This window comes from Stegastes partitus, unplaced genomic scaffold (assembly GCF_000690725.1).
Source record: "Stegastes partitus isolate 25-593 unplaced genomic scaffold, Stegastes_partitus-1.0.2 Scaffold41, whole genome shotgun sequence".
NCBI classification, from domain to species: domain Eukaryota; kingdom Metazoa; phylum Chordata; class Actinopteri; family Pomacentridae; genus Stegastes; species Stegastes partitus.
Window position 1 is genome coordinate 638,452 of NW_007577772.1, and position 15,880 is coordinate 654,331.

General features: G+C 39.5%; 1 protein-coding gene across 1 annotated transcript in view; it reads left to right on the forward strand.

Moving 5' to 3' along the window:
* itga11a (integrin, alpha 11a) overlaps window positions 1-14,430 on the forward strand; it is a 56,752-nt gene extending 42,322 nt beyond the window's left edge. Inside the window, exons 18-30 of the mRNA XM_008304775.1 lie at window positions 363-473; window positions 604-689; window positions 841-1,051; window positions 1,199-1,297; window positions 5,782-5,858; window positions 6,026-6,109; window positions 6,354-6,444; window positions 6,536-6,649; window positions 10,330-10,413; window positions 10,505-10,615; window positions 10,762-10,857; window positions 11,872-11,985; window positions 13,148-14,430. Of these exons, the coding sequence (XP_008302997.1) occupies window positions 363-473; window positions 604-689; window positions 841-1,051; window positions 1,199-1,297; window positions 5,782-5,858; window positions 6,026-6,109; window positions 6,354-6,444; window positions 6,536-6,649; window positions 10,330-10,413; window positions 10,505-10,615; window positions 10,762-10,857; window positions 11,872-11,985; window positions 13,148-13,225 (1,356 nt within the window). The 3' untranslated portion in view covers window positions 13,226-14,430. The remainder of the gene's footprint in view (window positions 1-362; window positions 474-603; window positions 690-840; window positions 1,052-1,198; window positions 1,298-5,781; window positions 5,859-6,025; window positions 6,110-6,353; window positions 6,445-6,535; window positions 6,650-10,329; window positions 10,414-10,504; window positions 10,616-10,761; window positions 10,858-11,871; window positions 11,986-13,147) is intronic.
* Window positions 14,431-15,880: the final 1,450 nt, after the last annotated feature.

Below are 15,880 nucleotides of genomic sequence, written 5' to 3' on the forward strand. Positions count from 1 at the left end.
TATAATGTGAAAGTCAAAATAATTTTTCTACTTTTTTTCAGTTCAGTTCCAACAGAACAGCTGAATATTTAGAATTTTTGTTTAAAAAAAAAGAAAGAAAGAAAGAAAAGAGTCAACTAAACTGAACCAAAAACGACCTCAGTCAGATTCTTTGGCCTTTTAACATCTTTATTGATGTTGATCAACCACAATGGTCAAATTAGACACTAAATGAGATACATAAGCATGTCTTTTGAACATTTCTGCATTTTGTGCAATTGCATAAATGTTTTACAAAAGCAAAGAATATTTGAGTGCCATAGATAAGTGCAATGATAGAGTGAATACACAGGATAATCACTGAACGTAATGTTTTATATTAGGAGACCACGGACTATGCAAGGCCCATCGTGTTTGCTGTACAAGTGGGACTTCAAGATCCAGACAACGAACCAGTTCTAGATGAAAGCTGGCCGACAGTTGTGAGGACTGAGGTGAGAGAATCTGTGGCAGCTCATCCTGCCTTTAAATATACTTTTAGAAATTGTTTTGTGATTGTATAAAAGTACAAAAGGAAAGGATTAGTCGCTTTTCAACTTGCAAAAATCTTGTTTTTCTGGAAAGCTGCCCTTCTGGAACGGCTGCGATGAGGACGACCGCTGCATACCCGACCTGGCACTGCAGAGTATGACCGACCTGATGACTCGAAAGTAGGTACACACATCTTCATCACGACACACACAGGAATACACAGAAGTACTGTATTTACACACCTACACCAAGCAAAATAAACCCAGTCCTTTGCTGCTCTTTTATTTCTGATTTCTTTCTGCTTCGTCTTCCTTCCTCGCTGCCTCCCAGTCAGTTCTGTGCACATCCTGTACAGTCTCGTGGTGCTTTCTGTCGTCATCAAAGTGAAGGCGGGGCGGAGGCATCCCAGCGGGTTCTGGAGGGAAACAGGAGGAGGATGGTGGTGGACGTCCGACTGGAGAACAAAGGAGAAAATGCCTACAATGCTCGCCTCAATATCACCTACACGCCCAACCTACGCTTCTCGAGCCTCATAGTCAAGGTCAGTCATCATCACCCTGAGCTAATTCATGTGGTTTGTCTGAAAACATCAAAGATATTCTAATTTAAATTTAACCAGCAGATGAGAAGAGATAAATACAACATTTATGTTACCAGTCCTGAAATAGAAATACAATTTTTGATTCAGGACAACTCTGACATCCAAATCGAGTGTTACATGGAGGACAAACTGAGGAATGAGAAGATCTGCAACGTCAGTGCACCATTCATGAGAGCCAAAACACAGGTGAGATAACCACTCTGCAGTACTCGGAGACTGTAATGTATCAGTATAAAAAATATACCCAACCACTTACATGTTTTACATGGCCAAACATTTACATTACACTAAGGAAGTGTGTAATTTTACTACACTTTTCAGCTTTTTCCCTTTTTTTTGAATTACACAAAAAAACAAATTATGAAAATAGACTGCCCATTTACATATCTAAGATTGATTGACATTAAAACCTGTAACTGTGAAAAAACACAAAATTCAAATTGTTAGAAAATGACAAAAAAAACATTTTGAACAAAAAAGCCTTGTGCAAATTTTCTTTAATGTTAATTGAAGATGCCTTTAATCAAGTGTAATACTGTGAACATGTATATATTTTCTATTAGATGCAATCAGCAACAGCTAAAAGAAAGATAAGTATTGGTTTTGTTACTTTAAATCAATTTGTGTCTTAAATGAGAAAGAGCCTGTATAATTACAGAACATTTATTATATACTATTGGTTATTTCTTTGTTTTTACACAGAAATATCCTTTATTAAACATTACAAACCAAAAGCATACACAGGATCTCGTGTGAAATTACTAGAAAATATGTGATGGTTATGGAAAATTTCCTTATTTTTATGAGCTGATCATTTTTTGAAAATGTATAAGTTTTTTGTTTCAGTGTTTGACTGCAGGGGTTGTAACTTTGTATGTTATGTGCTATTGCTAATAATTAACAAAAAACATATCCTGACTTAATTAGATCTAAGTTTTGCTGCTGTTATTATGTGTAAATACAACCAAAACCAAAACAGATCACCAGTTTCTAAGGATGTGGATTCATTCTGGAGCATTTTCTTCCATTCTATCTCCCATTTTGTTGCAGGTGGTTTATATTTGACATTTTCAAAATTGCTGTATGGTTTTAGATGAGAGTTATTATTTATATATTTGTCTGACTTACAGCAGACGTAAAAGCTGATCTTTTCAGCCATGGAAAATGTTAGTCATAATGCAGTTTCCATTCTAATTCCTAAACAAGATGCAAATCCGATCAAAAACAGAAATGTGGAGGCATGTCTGCACCACTGTCTGAGCAATCTCAGAGTCTGCATTGTGCTGCTTTTCAAGGGCAGCAAAAACATTGGCATTGACCATATAAGACCACAGGGGCTCAAAACATGTGCTTCAGGCTTTAAATGACCATGACAGACCACAGTGGTTAATGAAAGAACCACAAACCAACCAGGAGATCCCAGTTTAGTTCTGGTTGACGTTTTGACACGAAGCTTCCCGTCTGTAACTACCTTTATAACTATGCTGTGATGAATGTGAATATGAAGCAACGGTAATGTAAATGACAAGTATTTTCTTAACGCTTAAAAAAGTTTAAAAGCTCATCATAACAAAACAACACATTCAAGATGAATATCTCAATCCCTGTCTGAATTTATAACCTCCAGGGTTTCAGCTGTGACTGAACATTATTTATAGTTCTATGAGTACATGGCTCTCTCCAAGCACATTATGGTGTTGAAACATAATGCTTTGTGTAGATTCCCAGACCCGTCACAAGCTCGTAAATCTGAAGACTTTAAAGTTCAAGTTTCTGTATAGTCCAAACAAAACGGGACTACGTTCATGAAAGTAGAGGAAGTTGGTTTAGTTTGTCACTGAAATCAAAAAGGCTGCACATTCACGTCGCGCTAATATATATTTTCACAAAGTTAATTTATAAATGCTTAACATTTCCTAGGAAAAAACAGCACAGAAGTCGTCTAGCTAATTGCCACCCACCAAATCCATCCACAGTTCATTTTAAAAGCTGAGCACATCAGGCATCCTCGGCATCAAGCAACAGTGTTGGGATCCAGAAAGAGTTTCCAGATTTTAGAGACCCTTGGTGCCACATTTTCTCCAGTTTGATGCAGCTCAATGCCTCCTTGATCCCGTCTCTAAATTTAGGGGGTGAAATATGCTTCCATGTCAAAATAATAAAATGCCCAGCCAGCAAAATAGTGGAAACTTTTTGCAATGTGCCAGAGAGAAAACAAGAAATTCTAACGGGTATTTAAATCTCTCATAACGGGGATATGTCAACTTCTGTGTTTCTTCAGCGGATAAAACTGCACGCTTTCACTTGTTATGGCGTGATCAAAACTCTTAAGGTCCTTGCATGAGGACACCTTTGAGGTAATATTTTATGTGTCAAGAGTGAGTGAACCTCCGCAGTGTGAGACAGAGGACACGCTGAGTTTGGTGTTGCTGAAAACTTACATTATGAGACATTTGTGAGCCCTGTTGTCACTCACACATGCTGAAGCTGTAACTTTCAATGTTTTGAAAGCATTTTTTTTAAAGTAAATATCTTTAATTTTCAAACAAAGGTCAGTCAATCAGTACCTTCTCCTTTACTACACTATAAAAAGCATCTCATTTAGCTGTTATTGCATTTTTAAGAAGATGCATCCTAGCAACAGACTAAACAGAACAACCTTCCTCCTCTCTCTGCTTGATCCTGATGCTTCAGGTGAGGCTGAGTGAAAGACTCTGACGTGTATGTTTTCTCATCTGTTACTGATTCCCACATTCAATTCGGCTGTTTCCAAGCCTTTCCACTGTCTTGTAATGTCAACAATATTTATGAGACTCTGCACTTTCCAGTGTATTTTACAGCAAGGCACTACGTTTTATTTTTAAGAGGGTGATGTTTGAAAGAAGCTTTGATAGGGATGACACAGATTGTATATCACACGATGCAATTAAAAGCCATGAGCTGTGTTTTCCATTGATGTCACAACAATGGTCGTTTTGCAATGCTACTGATAAATAGTGTTCGAATGAGAAGAGAAAGGTGACTGAAAGAGCTCACAAAATGTCCTAACCACATTTTGTCATTATCGCAAACAATGGTTCTCTCCCAGGCAACAGAAATATCACCACATTTCTCTGTAATGCCCCCCCCCCCTCAAACATCTGAACCAGGAGGACCTGGTCACCCTTTAAAAAACTCACTGAGTGATTCATACCCACTCATTCAGCCTGAACAGCATCCAGAGCCACAAGGCTGATCTGCTCTGGTCGAGGGCCTTTTAAAAATGTGGCAAAGAGTTAAACAAGACTGATTGTACACCGGGGCCGCTGCCAAACCAGCACAAACCACTGTTTAGCTGAAGGAAAGTAGGAACTTTTAGTAGCAAACCTTTTAAAATAGCCCGTTATCACTCTTGTTTCTGCGTTCGACCTGTGTAAAACAAGCATGTACTGCAAACTTTACTACCGCTGCAGCAAAGTGACGTGGAAATGTCGTGTCCGCTCTCCGTATTGGCGATGACATATGTGTTTTAGGGGTTTTGTGCAGACAAGAGAGACTTCTAATTATTGCCATTAGTTGTTTGAGGACTGACAATGAATGTGGTTGCGGGAGGCGGATAGACTGCATCAGCCGAGACGAGGAAGACGAGCGTCATGCGCTGTCTGAATGTTCAGCTATGCTGCTGCACGAACATCCTGTAGCCACGGACAATTGCATGCATGTGTGTGTTTCTGCTACGTTCCTCTACAGCAACATCAGTCAATTATTTTGAAAACAGGCTGCAGTAAAGATCCTTTTCTAGGATACTCATAACAAACGAGCACAGGGGTCTATTTCCACAACTGGGACACAATTCTCTGCAAAGAGGTCATTATTTTTGTGCTTTATCTGTGGTTTGTCAAGAATCAGTCCTTTTCTAAGGAAAAAGGGAAGCTACAGTAAACCTCGTTATGCATTCCTCTCTGGTCAGACGGGATCCGTCAGGATTTCATTACGGCATGGAGGACTGTAAACAATGCTCTGCTCGGCTCTGCTCTTCTTGATGTGCTTTCTGCTGCCAATCAAACCTCACTCTCCAGACTTGGGCTCTCCCTCTGTTTTTGTTTAGGATTCCTCTGTCGCTTTCCATTTTTTTAAACAATGTTTCTGACTGTCTCTTTTCTGCTTGTATTTTTCCCCTGAATTCGACTCTCGCTGGTAGTTGTTTGTGTGTGTGAGTGTTGTTGGCCTTGTCCTCAGCGAAGGGGAAATTCCCTGGCTCTCTTTAAGTAGTACCAACTGTGCAACCAGCTGCCTCGGGGTCAGAGCCTGGGAATTACAGCAGGTTATTGCAGACTTTACTCCTTAATCCATAATGCAGGGCCTTTACTGCTGCACAGAGTATATACAGTAGCATATGGAGTCAAAAGACATTCCTGACCTGTGCTTGTAGTGTTTCTGTGCTAAAAATATAATGATAGACATTAAAGGAACACAAACTTCATGCCATGCCTGCACATATCCATATGTAGATTCATCACCACTTCTAAATTGTCTTCATTATGTCTTTATTTTATATTTTGCTTTTGTATTTCTCGTCTTGCTTCTTCAGTGCCTCACCTGTATCTAGCTGCTGTTTGTAAATTTCCCCAGTGTGGGATCTATAAGGTTTATCTTATCTTTGTCATGTCTTATCTTTTTTTCATGCGTAGGTTTTGTTTCGTCTGGAGTTCGAGTTCAGTCGTACTGTCTTCCTGGAACACCTCAGGGTTATCCTTGAAGCCATCAGGTGTGATCATCAATTTAAACTCATATCTGTATATTACAATTTTCATTCTTTTTAATTTTTTTAAAACAACAATCACAGAGCTCAAGATAAGGATAAATATTTCATCCGGCGTGTCCCGCCTTAACATCATTGCTCACATTCTTTTAATATTTTCGTTCTCTCTACAGCGATGGCGAGGAAATGAGCACAGCTGATAATTTCAACGATATCTATTACTCCCTGAAATACGAGGCAGACCTCCTCTTCACAAGGTTTGTCAAGTTCTCCGTTTCCTATCCAACAGTGCATGTTGCTGAAGCTCTCGAGGCCAGTTTTGGAAGCAGCGAACTTGGAAGTGCAATTAACTGGAGCAGTGTGAAGTGATTTGATCTCAACTGGAAAATACTGAGTATCATCGAGGGGAAAATAAGTTGCAGATACTGTAGCTGGAATGGAGACTTTGTGAACGTGTATTAGACTTCATAAAATGTGCTAATTGTTTATTTGCTTTGAAAGGGATTCAAATCCAACTCGGTATGACATCAAATCAGAGCTGTCGCTGGAGGAGCCCGGCGTCTTCGGTCCCCCTTTCAACTTCACTTTCCAGGTATGACGCAATTGTTTCATCACTCATGAGTTCAGTTTTGCTGTACAGGGAAACGCTGCTTGGAAATAATTAACCTCTGCTTGTCTCTCAGATCCAGAACCTTGGATACTTCCCAGTAAGGGATCTGCAGCTGAACATCGAGATCCCAGAAATGACAAAAAATGGGAACCAGCTCCTGCAGATATCCGACTTCCACATCGACCAGGTGAGTGTGGAACCTCTAAGTTGATCTCAGTGGATTCAGATCAGAATATGTAACGTTCTTCTTTGTGGGGAACCTTCTTCTCACAAAGGAACTAACATCTGGTTACTCCTGCAATTATTTTAAAAGCATTTGTTATTCGTGAAATTCTTAATCCAGACATTGTAGGACATTGGGGTCAGAGCCATGACACAATGCCCCTGGAGTCCATACTGTAAATAATGCCTGACTTAAGGCTTCATTGAATCCCCAACTTTCCCCTGATTTTCCAGGTTCCAAATTCTGAACTACTTCTTTGTCTTTTTCAGTGTCTCCCGCTATTGTCCAAGTAAATGTTCAGATCCTCATACTCTTGCATCTGACTTGTTTAGAACATAACAAAGAAGAAAGATTCACACAGTGACCGTTTAATTAAACCAAAAATAAGCAGAAAATAAACCTATAACCTAAAACTACATGTGGCTTAAAAAATTATACACTCAACACAATAAAAAAAAACAATGGCACCAAGTTGGGTGCCATATGGTATCAGCCTTCAGTGAAAGTGAGACATCCTGAGAGGAAACCAGCTTATATGGACTCCCAATTAGGTGAAGCCAACCCGTCAGTGAAGTAGGAAGAAACAAGGACATGAGGAGAGGAAGCAGAAGAAAGTAGGCCAAAACTACCAATACTGTCATGCAGCCCAAAGTCATCACAACATATATGCTCATCATCGTATTGATCGCAATGCTCGATCTGTACTGTACCTGTTATGTTTGGCTTCTGCAGTGCAATTTTGATTCTCTTAATAATCTCAGAGACAATCTAAATAGAGCCTTGTTTAGAATGCTTTACTCTGTTGCTGCCCTTATAACCAGGAGAGGCACTCTGATGACATCAGCACCCTGGTTTTCAGACACCGTGCACTCAAGCAGACAAAACAAAAATCTTGGGCCTGAGTTGAATGTTTTTGAAAGTATAAATGTGCACTCTCAACTGCTTGGACAGCTTATTTAAGCAGCATCAATAAAAAATAATCCATGACTTCTGTTTGATGCTGCTGCTAAACTGACACACGACGCCCCTGCCAATAGCTCGTCATTCAGTGCTGATGATTATCTGAATTGAATTTTCGAACAAATAAGATTGACTCAATTAGAGATAAAATCACTGTTCCACACTCGTCTCAGAAGGATGGCCATAAACTCTCCGGTGCTTGGATAGATGCCGCCACTGTGACTCAGACCAACTGCACTCTTTCCCAGTTTGAAAATAATTTCCCCTGAGTGCTTTAACTGGCCTGGTAGCCGCTTCCAAATCTACAACCTGCATATTCAAACTTTTACTGTCTAATTTTTTGAAGGACCTGTTTCCCGTTTTCAGTATTTCTATTCTTGGAATTATCAGTAACTCGCTTTCCATGGGCTCTGGTCCCTCAGCTTTTAAAACTGCCATTATTAAACTGCTGCTTGCAAAAACCTAATGTTGATCCACGTATTCTGAGCATAGTCTAGTTTCCATTTTTTTATAAAGTCTGTCACTGATCAACCTGCTGCCTACCTGTCAAACAGCATCATTTTTGATAAATTTCAATGTGTCATTCTACGGAAACTGCCATGACAAAGTAGTCCTTGATCTTCTAATCACTGTTGATTCTCCTTTGATATCGTTGTTGCAACTTCATGACTTGAGTGCAGCTTTCTATGCTGATGATATCCTGCTATTTGTGCCAGAAAGTCAAATGGACTCTGCCATCTCCTAAATTTAGAGGCCTGTGTATCAGAATTTAGAAAAAATTGATGAGTATGAGCCTTGTGTTGGTCAACGCTGATTACACAGACTTTAGTTCTTAGCTTCACCAAGTGTAAGCCTTGTGTGAAAATGTAAGTGGTAACATCAGTGTATTATATCTAAAATCTTGTTGTTTTTTTTGTTTGTTTTTTTGTTTTTTATTCTTACCTGACATTCCAGTCTCATATCTAAGCCATAGTGAAGACAGCATTTTCTCATCTCAGTAACATTGCTAAAATCCAATCCGTTCTATCACTGTGTGGTACTGAACCTGTAATCCAGGCATTTGTAGCTCCCAGACTTGGTTGTTGTAAGACCCTGATCTCTGGCCTTTTCTTTCCAATTCTGGTCTGTGTTTACTGGCTGCCAATGCAACCTAGAGTTGATTCCTTCTTTTAATTAATTAAGCCTTGCACGGACTTGCATTATCTCACTAATCTGAGCTAATTATACCATATAAACTGGCACACTCTGTTCGGTCTCTCAACGATGGTCTCCCGGTCACTCCTTCAGCTAAAAAATTTGCTTCAGATCACCTGCCTTTTATCTCTGGAATTGGCTGCCATTACATGTTTAAAAAAGCAAGTTTTGCTTTAAATCGTCAAATCAAGACTGAAAATCTGCCTTTTTTCACTTTACTACAGCTCATTCTAGAACTCAAACTTAGTTGGGTCCATCAGCTTTTTTAAAACATCCATATGACACTGATGTTTTTAATGTGTTTATATTTACGTGTGTGTATGTTTTGTTCCATGTGTCTTTATTTGGGATCATGCTGCACTGTGATTCCACTCTTTGGATAGAATTGATGAATTGATTGATGGACCTGCTGATCATGAACTCAGGACCTTAACTGGAGAGCCACCAGGATGAACAGGACATGCTAATGGTTGCGATTAACGATGGAGCAGATAGTGCACTGTTTAATCCATTCCTTACACTTTTGGTTGCTTGGTTTTGGTTTTGGAGAGGGTAAAAAAACAGCCTCCAAACTCTTCATTCGCAGAGGTTTGCCCTTTGCTGCAAACTGACACTGCCTCAAATATGTGGAAAAATCCAAAGCTTGACAGGCCCGCAGTGCCCAGCTAAGGTTTCTAAGCTTTGATTGGAGAATTGCTGTTGAAAGGAGGGTTTTAGTTGGAGTGCTGAGACTCCTCTCACCACTTGTGTTCCTGGTAGTTTCTGTTTTTATGTCAGTTATCTGTCAGTTATTACTTGCAGCCACAGTTGCTGTCGTTAAGCTGATGTACATAACCTTGCTTGTGTATCTTGTCCGTTTTGATGTTATTATATTAAACTGTATATACTAAGCTAGATCAAAGATTGAATTAACTCAGAACGCAGTGTTGTTTAAAAAGTTAATCATTTTTGGAAATACTTTTAGAAATGTACTGATTTGTTAATAAATCGGCCAGACTTTATGCTAAACTAGACTAATATATCCTCACTTCAGCTACAGACTGCACTTCATATACAAACTTGAGGTTTGCATTGATCTCCTCACAGTTTCCGTGTTAAAGCATTACTATAAATACAGAGCAGAAATAAGTCTTGTTTGCAGTCTTACGTAGATAAACCTCAGTCTTTCACCCTTTTGCTGCAGAATTTTTAGTTTTTTAACTTTTTTAAATGAGTCAGGTTTACAGATGATGCTGATGGACCTTTTTTTTTTTTTTTTAAACTTTGGACAAAGTCAGGCTGCCAGACTTTATACTAAACTAGACTAATTAAATCCTGACTTTAGCTACAGACTGTACTTCATACCTCACTAAAGATTTGCATTTGTCTGAAGTATTACTGCAACTACAGAGCAAATATATTTCTTGTTTGTAATTTGATGTTTAACTCTTTCTGTGCAGATATCAAATTGTGGCACTAATCGATATTTTTACTCCCATGTCCCACCTCAGAGAGACGGTACTCGCTGTTTACCGCCCCAACATGTGGCACAGAGCAGATCATCACCTGAAGACCTTTCACGCTTCTCCCGCTTGGTAAAGCGCAAACTGACAAGATTCCGTCCTGAGTTTTATTTTTCCACTTTGTCATGTATTCTAACTGGTTCGCTTCTGTTTCTTCACACAGAACCGATCCAACACGCTAACGCTGCCAATCCAGTGCACAGTCAATGTGGCTTCAAACAGAGAAATTGCAGTTGGAATCGCAGGAGCACTGAGGATAGATACCTTACACGCAGTGAGTATAAAACTGAAAACACACGTGCATAAAATTGCATGCAGTCCCTCCATTCATCATGCTGTTATTCTGCTTTGACTTTGTAGTGATTTCAGCTGTGTGATGTCTTTGAGAAAACTGGCTGCATGTGTTGATTTTCTCTCCAGCTGAAGTTTAAAATCCTGGAACTGGTAACCAGCGCATCAGTGGAGCTGCCCTCCTCCAGCCCCATGTTTTTACATGAAGAGAGGCCTGTCAGACATGTGAGTCAACAACAACTGGTGCTGTAAACTGCATCTGTCCCGAGTTTGACCTGACTGAGTTCATAAAACACATCGTGCTCTGATCAGATTTAGCCTCACTCTGGTTTTGATCCTCACCATATGCGGTTACAGTGGTCTGTTCTTAAGACCGGCCTTTAAAACTTGTTTGAATGAACTGTAAGTAATCAAATAGTATCACACATGTGATGTCGCAATTCATGTAAAACTAAGCAAGAACATACTTCTCAGCAGTGTCCTCTTTCTGTAAAGCCTCAGTGGTTCCTGCATGCCAGTGCAGAACTGCAGCAGTGTAGAATCACACTGTTAAAGGTTGGTACTGGAGCTGTGTGGTGCTTAGGGACCGAAAGGACCAGCGGCACAACATGTAGCAGTCTGGACTCAAACACTAATCTCTGCTGCCATCTATTGGCCACGACAAACAGCCCTACAGTGTCTCTACATTACGCTTTCCTAAGCAAATACATACATGTTTCATTAAACTCTGAAATATATTGTTACAATAAAGACAAACCTGCTTGATTGGTGCTGTTATAATTAAGATTCAATTTAAATATGTTTGTTATAAAAGAACAGTTTCTTTAAAGTTTTCACTCCTGCTTAATAACTGAGGAAGAGTCATTGTTTTTTTTCTACATGTATCACTTAAATATGCAAGTTATAATCTTTGTAATCATCCCTTGTTAGGTCTGTGAAGGTTTATTTTTAACTGCAGGAGCAAATTTTTTTCTAAAACACTCTAATTATCTTCAACCCAGTGCATTATCGCTGCCTGTGAACATCACAGCTGCTTCATCTTTAGTGTTTGCAGCCATTATAAGTAATCATACGTACATAATAGCATACATTATACATACATTATAATTACAAGTACAAGATGAACAAAAAAACCCCTCTGTTAAAACCCTACACAGTAGCTGGCACTGAATCCAGTCTGTGTCTCAAATGGAAGGAATAAAAATCTATAATTTCATGTCATTGCATCTTGTCTGACAGATAATATTGGAGATCAGGAAGGAGGGAGATTACAGAATCCCTACTTGGATTATCGTCGGCAGCACGCTGGGAGGACTCTTATTGTTAGCCCTGCTCAGTCTCGCTCTGTGGAAGGTAAGTTATTGTGTCAGGCACAGTCTGGCTGCAAATAACGATTATTTTTATTGTCAGTTAACCTGTGCATTATTTTCTCAATTAATCGCTTAGTTGTTTCGTCAATAAAATATCAAAAAATGGACAGAAATATAGTTCAGTGTTTCCTAAAGCTCAAGACAATGTCCTCAAATGTCTTGTTTTGTCCACAACCCAAAGACATTAAGTTTGCTGTCAGAAACCAGAAAATATTCACATTTAAGCAGCTGGAAAAAGAGAATTTTTTGTTTTTAAATAAAAATGACTTACACTGACTGTTGTTGAATTATGTTCCCAGTGAAGGGCCTGTGTTTTTAATATAGTAAATCTAAACTGTTATAAGAGGAAATATGCCACTTGTCAACTCCAGAAATAATTTAATGATCAAGAGGTGAAGCAATTTGGCATCAGATGACATTTCAGTGATGTCACATACTCCCTTTTGTCGTAAACTGTACATTTTAAAAGTGTCTCCTCTGTGTCTCCTACAGCGAGATGTCAAAGTGTTGTCCAAAAACAGCCTATGAATAAGACAAGGATCGTACAATCAGTGATTTTAGCTCTGTTAATTGAGCAGATCAGCTGTTACATTACTGCTAATTTAAACCTGACTCAAGTGTGTTTAATCAAAACGCTGAACCCCATAAGGCTCCTGGTGTTTGTTTTAAACTTTGCACTAAAGCATGTTACTCATAAATATAATGTAAAAAAGAAAAAGGGCTGACAAAAGCTGATGAGTTGCCATGAAATTTAGTGTAGATCTTTGTAGATGTCGTTGTGCTCAGAGGGTGAATTCTAATGACTTTGTCCAGTGACTCCGCTGCTATCTTGATGTTCCGTCAGCCTCGGTCGCTTAATTAATGCTAAATAGCAAATGCTAGCTTGCTGTCTCGAGATGAAGAAGTCTGACCCTGGTATATGTCAGCATGTTAGCATTTAGCTGACAGCGCTGTACAGTGTAACCTCACAGAGCTGCAAACATGGCTGCAGACTCCTGCTATTGTTAGTTGTAGTTTCATTCCATGTGTGAAAATTGCTCAGAAATCATTCCACCTGTGTGCAGCATAGTCACTAAATGTATTTCCACCATGTTGGAGTCTGAAGCTGTAGCGTCACTTCTTGTCTAATCTCTTTCACCGCCCAGCTCGGTTTCTTCCGGAGGCAGAAGCGGAGAGACGAGGACGAGCGGGAGGCCAACGGAAAAGTGGCCGAGGAGCGGTAACGCAGGCTGAGGGCCCCCAGCAGACGCCTTTTCCACAGGGGACCCGACACTCAGGGACCAACCCACCTCCCCCCTGCTCCCCCAAACACCACAGTGGCACCACATAGATGCTCCGCATGACCGCTGAAGCAAGGCTTAATCAGTGCACTGGACCCGCCCCACGCCACGACCCCCTGACCCCCGAGAGTCAGCACTGTCACACTCACTTAGCATTCCTGCACTGTTACGACGTCCGGGCCTTCTCTGTCCATGTATCCCACTGCCCTCGATGTCGTCCCTTCACAGATCTCGGAGCTCTCGTTGTCTTGGCTTCAGGCTGGATCTCTGGTGCTTTCTCTGGCTGTTTGTAAAGAAGAATAGAGCGAGCTTCGATCGACCTGTTTTTAAGAATTTCAGGCCACTATTTGCATTTGAGGCAAATGTTCGCCAATCACTCTTTTGTCTCTTCCTGATGTGTATTTATTTAACTCTTATGGTAAATTTTGTAATACGTGAAAAACCTCAAGGGTGACTTGCACACCCGAAAGCTACCGCAAGTGTAAAGTTATTATACTGTATGTTGAATTCGATGTTGAAAAGATTTTTTATCTGCAACATGTTCAGTCGACTTGCATAATAATTTATGAAGAAACAAAACTGAACTAAAGTCACAAGAGTACACAGAGGATTCTCGATGTCTTGCTGTTAAAGACTGCAGAGAAGAATCTTCTAAATATGCATCCACTCCTTTTAATATTTACATCCTGGAAAACACACAGGGTGGCCTTTAAACATTTGATGCACTTTTTACTTTGTACAAAATTAACTTGAATTTTGTAAATAGTCAAGTACTTTTTTTTATACCCTTTTCAATATTATAATGGTTTTCACACAGTATTTTTCCACGCGGTTTGTGCCGTTAGTTTGTAACTTAAGCAACAAAGCAAATTAAACAAGTCGGCTTTGTGTTACTGTTAGAACATGAGACGGTTGCATGCCTTTCAACGTGCACTGCATCAGAGCAAAGGGTGTGCATAAAATACTGCTGGCAAATTTTCAAGGTTTGAAGTAACTTTAAATGGAACTGTAACTAAATGATGATCAGATGCCAAGAACGTGAGTCCAGTGAATGCAGATTGCTCCTGGTGTTACCAAAGAATGTCAGTTTGTCCTATTTTGATGATGAAGAGCTGTAATATGCCTACAAATAAAACAATGTATATGTCTATCTGTCGTGGTGTTTGCATTTGTTTGTGGGTAATTTTGAAAGCGTCCCTTTTCTTTTATGTCTGCTGTCATTTTACTTCCTCTCTTTGTGTGTTTTCTCTCCTTTTTGATTGTCTGCTCCACCGTCATTAGCTTCACCTTGACGTGTTTTCCCGCCTTTTTTAATGGCTGCTCCAGTTTCACCTTTGTGTCTTTTCCCTCTTTTCTTTCTTTTTGATTGTCTCCTCCACCATCATTAGCTTTACCTTTGTGTTTTCCCGCCTTTTTTAATGGCTGCTCCACCCTCATTAGTTTCACCTTTGTGTGTTTTCCCGCCTTTTTTAATGGCTGCTCCAGTTTCACCTTTCTGTGTTTTTCCTCTTCTTTCTTTTTTAATGGCGTCTCCACCTTCATTACTTTAACTTGTGTCTTGTTTCCTAATTAGTTCTCTGTGCTTGCCGTCTCTGTGTCCTTCGTCCATCCAGATTCCTGAGTATTTTTGATTCAGTTTGCCTTGGATACTTTTTTTTCATCTTTTCATGGACTTTCCCTGTTTTTTCTTGACCTTTCAACCATCTGATGTGATGGTTTTTGTCATCTACCTCAGCAGTAAGTTTGATCAATGTATCTTTTGTTCATTCTACCTACTTATCTGCATTTAGGTCCTCTCCTGACACTATTCGTAACACTATGAACGTTCTAATGAATATTCGGAATGTTCTGACAGCAAAATGGAGGCCTGAAAGAGAGCGTTGTTTACCTTCTAGGTTTTGAAACATGATTTGTTTGCATGTTAATTTGAGTCAAACATCACATTTTAAACATTCACATTAGTGTGCTACACCTTCTCATTTGTCAGCTAACAGCTAGTTTAGCGTAATTGTGCAGCCAGCAGCTAATGAGCTTTTCATAGTCTGGAAACAGTGGCACAGCTAACCTGCTTTTGTGAAAAGGTAACAAAATCTGCCTGTTGGCACTTCTAAAGCTCTCTAATTAGGTCAATATATCCTAATTTGTCTTTTCAGTGTAACAACCTTCATTGTACAAATGACAAATCACCATTTTAGGGGGGATTACTTTATTTCTTGGCTCGTAGCAGTTTTAGCTGTTGCTAATTGAACCTAAGCGGCTGCAATCTTAATATTTATTGTTTTCATTTCTGCCAGAAGGTGAAGGAGACAGAAGTATTTCCCTAAATGCTGAACTCATTGTTTAATATTCAGCCTAAACGCCATGATGCTAAAGTTAGCTTCTGATTCAGCGATTACTGGAATTGTTGAGGGAAAGTTAATTTACAGCAAAGGGTCAATGATTCTTGAGCTTTTTTCCCCCACATTTGAACGATGCAGCCATAGTGCTGTCTGAAACACACTTTTAAAAACGTGATGACCTTACTGTTTATGTGAAAATGCAAAAAAAACAAACAAAAAAAAAGGAATATTTCTGTGCTTTGTTCACATATAGACCCCA